This window comes from Cyprinodon tularosa, unplaced genomic scaffold (assembly GCF_016077235.1).
Source record: "Cyprinodon tularosa strain WSP-4 unplaced genomic scaffold, ASM1607723v1 ctg100, whole genome shotgun sequence".
NCBI classification, from domain to species: Eukaryota; Metazoa; Chordata; class Actinopteri; order Cyprinodontiformes; family Cyprinodontidae; genus Cyprinodon; species Cyprinodon tularosa.
Window position 1 is genome coordinate 320012 of NW_024037783.1, and position 8697 is coordinate 328708.

At 38.4% G+C, this 8697-nt stretch overlaps 1 protein-coding gene across 1 annotated transcript; it reads left to right on the top strand.

The window, feature by feature from the left end:
- The first annotated feature begins 773 nt into the window (after positions 1 to 773).
- foxr1 (forkhead box R1) lies at positions 774 to 6602 on the top strand. Its single transcript, XM_038307576.1, has 7 exons — positions 774 to 908; positions 1109 to 1201; positions 1451 to 1662; positions 5058 to 5126; positions 5344 to 5471; positions 6155 to 6387; positions 6516 to 6602. Exons 1-7 carry the CDS (start codon positions 788 to 790, stop codon positions 6542 to 6544), a joined length of 885 nt encoding a protein of 294 aa, XP_038163504.1. The 5' UTR covers positions 774 to 787; the 3' UTR covers positions 6545 to 6602.
- Positions 6603 to 8697: the final 2095 nt, after the last annotated feature.

Here is an 8697-nt window from a genome sequence, read left to right on the forward strand (position 1 = left end):
GGAAATTTACTGAAAATGTCAGGTTAATGCTTTAAAACCAGGACTGATGTGTGTTTATTTAAATTATTCATATCCAAGACTAGGTTAACACCCAACTTCCTTAAACATTTGAGATAATTCTTAAAAATGGCACTGGAAATAAAATTTAGGTGAAAAGTAAAATCCATTATATTACTTTTTTCTAAATCTGATGTGGAATTTAAAAATTGTTTAATAAGCAAATAAAAAAATGTTTAATGTGACAATTTAAGGCTGATAAATGCAAATGTTGAATTTTTATTTTTCTAGAAAGCCTTATTTGAACCTGCATTCTTTACCACTAAACAATTGTTCTTTTTATTTAGTAGAAACAAACATCAGTATTTAAGTATTTTAGACCATTAAAGTTAAACAAGTTGAATAAATGCCTCCATTCAATTTACCAACTCCTAAATTAATCCGAAAGATTGTCTTCAATGTATCAAACAAAAGGAAACATGTGAAAGAATCCTCTTTTTTTTAAGCACTTCCTGCAGATGCTGATATATATATATATATATATATATATAACAACTGCAACTCATTACTAGTAGCATATTGTTCAGTCTGCATCAAAACCAAAAGTAAGATGAAAATTACACAAATGGCCCTGAGTTGATTTGTTTCCATTCAAAGAAGGCTGTGCTCTGTTAGATCTGATTAGGTCTAATCAGGCAGTTCTGCTCCAGCTGTTAAATCAACAGCCTGCAGGCTTCAGTTTCCCCGTTCCTCATAAGAAGGGAAGAAAACTTCTGAAACAGATTAAAGTATGACTTTCCAGCTGAAAACTGAAGCTGGATTCTTTGACCTGCACTGCTCTGTGGGTCTGACAGACTGGGACATGGATAAGGAGCTGAAACTGGCAACTACCACTGACCAAATTTATCACGGTGAACCACTCCTTGAAAAAAGCTGAATTAAAGAGCAAATGTCACCTGGTATTTGATTAGAAACAGTATGGAGAAGTGTTTGGTTTATACAAGACAGAAACATTTTGAAACGATGAGAATTTAGTGTTTGTTTTTCTTTTTATTTCTGCAAATTCATAATGCAGGAATATGTGTCAAGGGAATCTGTAAATCTTTGACAGATGACATAACGAATGATCCATATGTGGCCCAAAGACCCTCTGCAAGGGCCTCCAGAAGAAAGGATGACTTTATTTGGTATGATAAAACATCAGGTGAGTTAACCAAAAGATTGGTTTGGTCTCCTACATTGTTCAGATCGGGATATTTCAGGAGTGTTGCACATTCGCTTCTTCATTAATAGCTTTTTGAAATGTTTCAGGCTTTACTTTTCTGTCATCATTGCTGCCTTTTGCATCATTCTTGTACCTCTGACTGCTGATTGTTTTTAAAGGTCCATTAAATAATCACTGAAGGAGTTGAATGAATTTGTGCAATGTGTGGTTTTCCCTCCTCTCTATTAGATACATTTGTTAAACCAAACCTGTGGCTTTTGGTGAATCCCAACATTGCATGTCCGCTCCAGTACAATCACCAGTCTGAATCGGTTGCCTCGGCCTCCAGCCGTCTGCCTCAGTTAGAGCCTGGAGAGATGCAGGGTCCATCTACATCTGAGCCACGGAAATGTCCCCATCAGGAGGAACTAATGTTCTCAATTCCCCCAACTGAATATATGGTAACCTTACATACCATTTTTCGTTGTGGGTATTCAAACACAGCTAACTTGCTGCACATCATGTCTTCTTTGTCCCATGCAATGAATACGATGATAAAATTGATCTGTATTGTGAAACTATTCCTCAATACTCTTAACTCAAGTCTGTGCTTCCTGGCTTTTCTGTTTGCTAAGTCTCTTGTTGCGTCAGTGTAAAAGATCTCTGACAATTTTGTGGTTAAAACTAAACACTCCAGGCCAACTTAATCTTTTTTTGAATCATCTCAGGTTAATTCTTTAATAATCTCAGTTCTGATGTTTTGCTCTGCAGATGCAACATTTGGGTTGAACTCTAATCTGATTTTCAAAAAGGTAAATAATTAAATTGGTACATCAATGCTTTAGGGTATCTGGAAGGTTTTCAGTCTCTGGTGCCAGTGCACTCTCATCACTGCCAGACTGTTCACCAAAGATAAGTTTGTTTTTGAGTTTGCACTGGTCCTTTAGCATCTGTGTCAATTTGACAATTTGCCCCAAGACCAGTCAATTTCATCTTTCCTTTAAGCGATTATTGCTAATTATTGCGGAATAAAGGTTTACTGACGTAAACCAATTTAAAATTTCATCATGAAACTATATGTTTTTATTATAATTTGATAGAAACCATTATAGATGCAAAAAAATATAAATTGTTCTTGGGGGTACAGAGACCCAGTAGTTAGTCAGGGGCCCAAAGTAATCACTTAGTTTATATTGTCCAAACAAATATTTGCTATTTTATTTTTTATTTACTTTGCAAAGAGCAACAGTCTGCAAACATGAAAGCCAGCAAGATAACTGGACCAGAATTGGGCTCAATTAAAATTCCTCACAACTGTAAAAAGACCTTAAGACATGGCAAAAATGTGTCAGCTGTGGGAATAAGTGATATCTGAATAGTGGTGGCTGTTAGGAGCTACAGTAGGATGAAGACAACCAGTCCCTATTTAAAATTAATGTCTCTATTAAATTATGTTGATACTGGTACCTAATCTATTCACTCTTTTTTTTATGGAAGGCCAGCCTTCGAACATACACTATATTGCCAAAAGTATTTGCTCACCTGCCTTGACTCACATATGAGCTTAAGTGACATCCCGTTCCTAATCCATAGGGTTCAATATGACGTCGGTCCACCCTTTGCAGCTAGAACAGCTTCAACTCTTCTGGGAAGGCTGTCCACAAGGTTTAGGAGTGTGTTTATGGGAATTTTTGACCATTCTTCCAGAAGCGCATTTGTGAGGTCGCACACTGATGTTGGACGAGAAGGCCTGGCTCTCAGTCTCCGCTCTAATTCATCCCAAAGGTGTTCTATCGGGTTGAGGTCAGGACTCTGTGCAGGCCAGTCAAGTTCATCCACACCAGACTCTGTCATCCATGTCTTTATGGACCTTGCTTTGTGCACTGGTGCACAGTCATGTTGGAAGAGGAAGGGGCCAGCTCCAAACTGTTCCCACAAAGTTGGGAGCATGGAATTGTCCAAAATGTCTTGGTATGCTGAAGCATTCAGAGTTCCTTTCACTGGAACTAAGGGGCCAAGCCCAGCTCCTGAAAAACAACCTCACACCATAATCCCCCCTCCACCAAACTTTACACTTGGCACAATGCAGTCAGACAAGTACCGTTCTCCTGGCAACCGCCAAACCCAGACCCGTCCATCAGATTGCCAGATGGAGAAGCGCGATTCGTCACTCCAGAGAACGCGTCTCCACTGCTCTAGAGTCCAGTGGCGGCGTGCTTTACACCACCGCATCCGACGCTTTGCATTGCACTTGGTGATGTATGGCTTGGATGCAGCTGCTCGACCATGGAAACCCATTCCATGAAGCTCTCTGCGCACTGTTCTTGAGCTAATCTGAAGGCCACATGAAGTTTGGAGGTCTGTAGTGATTGACTCTGCAGAAAGTTGGCGACCTCTTCGCACTATGCGCGTCAGCATCCGCTGACCCCGCTCCGTCAGTTTACGTGGCCTACCACTTCGTGGCTGAGTTGCTGTCGTTCCCAAACACTTCCATTTTCTTATAATACAGCTGACAGTTGACTGTGGAATATTTAGGAGCGAGGAAATTTCACGACTGGATTTGTTGCACAGGTGGCATCCTATCACAGTTCCACGCTGGAATTCACTGAGCTCCTGAGAGCGACCCATTCTTTCACAAATGTTTGTAAAAACAGTCTGCATGCCTAGGTGCTTGAATTTATACACCTGTGGCCATGGAAGTGATTGGAACACCTGATTCCAATAATTTGGATGGGTGAGCAAATACTTTTGGCAATATAGTGTATTTCAATTACTTCAATTATCATGCAATACATATTTACATTTAAAAACTCATACAGTTCACTGGTACAGTGTCTTCCTTTTATAGTATGGTAACTGCTCCCCCTATATCACTTTCTTCTCTACTCTTCTTGCTGTTCGGCCCAAAGAGGAGGTTGTTTTTACTCAGCCTTTGTCCCCTATCCTGTTTTTCTTTTAATGAAGAAAATCAACAGAGTCAAATACAAAATGATAGAAATGAAAACAATATGCCATTTCAAAATCATGTTTCATGGAGTTTGTCATTTCGACACGTTGACATAAAATAAAGTTGGTTTTGGGTTTCAGAGCAACCCAATGTCAAAGTATAAAATGGTAAAAAAAAAATACTTTAAATAAGTTGGAATATAAAATTAAACTTGATAAAATATGCACATTTAAGCAATTATATAAAATGAATAAATATAGGAGTCTACAACATTACAGCAATTGTGGATAAAAATAGAGCATTTTAATGCTTTTCAAGGACCCATGGTGACTCTTGAAGTAAGGAAAGTTACCAAGGAAAATTAGTTATTTTGAAAATTAGCCAGATTGTTTTTTTTTTTGTTTTTTTTCTGCGCATGACTTCCTGTCCCACACGGTTTGCTCTGTGCGATCTTGCTGTGTTGAGTTCAGCTACTGGGTACTAAGATTTGATCCTCAGACCCCTTGTGAGACCATATGCTGGTGCATCTGGCCCTGGGTTCCTTCTAACCTAGGACAATGCTAGACCTCATGCTGCTGGAGTATGTCAGCAGTTTCTGCAAGCATGCACATTAATTTTATTGCTTTACAGATTAAAATGAGACGACTAAATTATTCAGTCTAAAGAGCATGGCCTAGTTCTGACTGAAGCGACATTTGAGCCAATCTGTAATGGAAAAAAATGCAGTTCACACAACAGGTGTTGGGTATTTCTATACCTTTTACTGTGCTACATGAACAGCGCTAGAAATATTTTAATCATGCAATATAACTCTTGCTTTTAAATAAACCAAATAAATGCTAACTCGACTAATGCCCCTATATTTTCATGTAGGATTTTCTCTTTAATCCCCACATCTTTAACTTTCAGATAAAGGAGGAAGAGGTCTCCAGTCGACCAACCAGGACCAGACGCAAGGGGAGAATCACAAAAGTTGTGGTGAGGATGGCAGCTTTATTTCAGGGTTTTAACTTCAACTCCCTGGAATAAAGTTCAACAATTAAATGTATTAAAAAAAAAAAAAAAAAAAAAAAAAAAAAAAAAAGGTTGGTGCATTTAAAGGTAGGTTGTCAGATTTTATAATTTATGGTCAATGTCAAATGTTTTATTCACATTAGATATGTCTTGGTTTTTTGTCTTAACATTTGCCTCTTAGGACCTGAAGTCCTTAAAACCGGGGTGCTGGCCTCGTCCACCAGTGAATTATTGCATCCTTATTTCTTTGGCACTAAAGAGCAGCCAAACTGGGAGCCTCAAAGTCCAGCAGATTTACAACTTTACCAGGTAGGAGGTGGAGAGCCAAATAAATGAAGGCGGACTGGTAAACTAAAGGGTCAATTTTTTCCTCCTCCACTGCCAAACTTTGTGTTGACTAAAGTGATGTAGTTGATGATACGCTTCGGGTAGCAACATGAATAAATTTCATGCAATTTTATGAAAACTGGTAGTGGGGCCACAGGGCTAAGGGTGGCCATGGGCACCGTTGGGGGGGCATCTAGCTCCGTCCCTGCAGACAGCAGCCACAGGAAATTTTCCAGCAAACACAAAACCTGCTGAAAATATGATGTTAATATGCAAAACATATTCCAAAGGAAAATTCAGTAATGGGAACTACAACAGGGATCTGAAAACTAGCTCAGCATAATGAATGTGCTTCCAACCACTATGGGGAGACAATCAACAAAAACATGTCTTTAGTTGCATTTTTATGTTTATACAATGCGTTGACTAAGAAAAAAAAAAAAAGAACATTTCTATAATTAAAAGACGAGAATTTTTTATTAATGATAATGGATTTCCTATAGTTTTTGGTCTCTAGATGGGGGATAACATTATTTTCTTTAGGATCTGTCTGCAATCTTACAAAAGATTCAGGTTTTATGTTTTGCGTAATGAAGTCTTTGCCTTTCTCAAATAAGTTTAGTCTTTGCTTACCCTCATACCTTTTTTTTTTTTCAATCTCCTAGAGAACACTTCCCCTTTTTCCAGACAGCTCCAGATGGCTGGAAAAACACAATCCGCCACAACTTGTGCTTCAGCAGCAGCTTCCGTAAAACCTGCAACCAGCTCTGCAAAGTGGGGAAGAGGAAGTCATGTTTCTGGCACTTAACTCTGGACGGACAACGCCGGCTACAGGATGAGATTCACATGTTGACTGGTGAAACCCTAAAGATGCTAGAGAGGAGCATGTCTAAACCAGGTCACTTAAAAATATTTCTAACAAAAAGAACATTCATTTTTTTTTTTTTTTTTGTCCAACATAACCATTTGTTTTTAAATTTACAGTTTTTTTTTTTTTTTGCTTAAACTATTTTGTTTTATTTTCAGATGCGATATGGAGTTTACTTGAACAGTGACTGCAGCTGTAAAAGTTATCAATGCATTTACAAGAATAAATAATAAAACATACAGAGATATGTTTATTGTTAACCTTGAATTATTTAAGATTTGTTGCATCCACTTGAGTAGCAACCGCATGAAAGCCCAATAGCCAGGTAGAAGCATCCCCACCTAGAGGTTGGCAGTAGGTAAGCAATGGTCTGTTTAATCAATCAAATTTACACTGCAATCTAAGTTTCAGTACAACCATTCATCACAATTCGTCACATACATTCAGGTGGGGGGCTGAGAGGGGGGAACGGATTTACTGAGGCCATGCGTGCCATAAACGCTGCCATTCTGCAGAACGGCACATTCTTATGGAATGAAGACAGACTGTTGCAAAGAATAGAAAAATACCTTTACTTTCAAGTAGCACCTGTGAGTTTTGATGCAGCCTTCATTAGTCAGTGGAGTCTGTATAGTGCCCCCCCCCCCCCTCTGCTATACCTGTGCACCAGTGCTGTTCAGGTAGTTTAAATGTTAGCAAGTAGGTGTGAAATGCTAACAAGCTACTCGGTTAGAATAAGACTAGTTCAGACTCTTTCTGGATGGGCATGTAGTGACAGAAATTTGCTTGCCTTGTGCTTTTGATCTTGCATCAATCCCTCCCACCAAGCTTGCATGCATGCAACGACAGGAGAAAGGAATAACTCTATTTAACTACAAGGAACCTCCAGCAGAACCAGGCTCAGTGTCCTTCTGTCGAGAACAACTTGAGTTTTAGAAAACTGAACAGGTGTGTGTACAGAACACAGAAGCACTGATCCATAGATACTTTTTATGCTAGAAAAAGTAAAGGCAAACTAGGTGGCTCTATCTTCAGAAAAATCTGAGTCTGTAGCCATATTCAGGTGAGAAATGGGAGAAAACACTTAAAGCCAGAAGTAGCTATAAAAAATGGACATGAAATTAGAAGTTGAAGAATAAAAGTAGAATAAAGCAGAATGATGAAAAGTGGTCCACATGAGCAGTGGTGGACAAAGTACTCAACAGTAGTACTGAAGTAAAAGTTTTGATCCTCATTGTCAAATCTCACTCGACTACGAGTAAAAGTTACTTGGTCAAACATCTACTCACATTAAAGCTTTGAAGTACTTTCTTTTCAAAAAATACTTAAGTATTCAAAGCGACATGGTTTTGAAAGTACTTGGGTGTTCAAAAATACAAATTAAATGGTCTAATATCAGCAATTTCTGTAAAGTTTTCATAGTGATTTTAAAGAACCTTGTAACTTTCGGAAGCAACCTGATGTATTGAGTAGAACCACTCTGCTACAAATGCTACGCCACTTGAACTACAGCATAAAAATGCTGCAAATAATTACAGCCATTTGGATTAGTTTTTATTTAAAAAAACATCTTCCTCACGCTTACACTATGGATTAGAGATTTAAGGTTGAATCAATTTCCACAAAGAAGTAATCAACTGGCATATATAAAGTACAGATAATATCTGCCCTGAGTTTCTCACATTCATCTCACGTGGAATGTAGTTTCCAGATTCAGTCCTAATGGCTGCATGTTGAAATTGCATTTCAAGAAAGAAAAAAGCAGCGACGGATTACAAAATTAAGCTGAGCAAAAAGTAACCAGAAACCAGCAGCTTCCTTGAAATGACGTGAAAAAGACTTTGAAATGCATTGGAGTGAAGGTGGCTCCCCCTAAAAAATTACTCAAGTAAAGAAACTCAAAGTACTTAAGTACAGTAGTCAAGTAATTGTACTGTCACTACCCACCTATGACATCCAGCAGCATACAGCCTCAGATATTCTTGACACGTTTATATTTCATAAAGAAATTAGACCTGCAAGCCTGTCTTCAGCTTTTAAAATCTGTGCAGCTTTTCCACCTGTACCAGACGTTCTAGGGGATTGAATACGGCACAGTCTCAAGCTTACAAAACACATTTAAAAGTCACAACCTTTCAAACATTAAAGCCTCTTTGTATCATCCAAGAGTGAGAGTAATTTCTTTCCAAGAGTAGTCCCCCCAATTTCTTGATCATTGTGGTTTTATTGTCTAAATTACGAACCCTGTGGGATTGTCTACCATGTTTTTTTGTGCAGAAACAAAAATGATGTAATTTGGCTACACAAAAATTGCAGAGATGTCAAGCATTTACCAGGCTT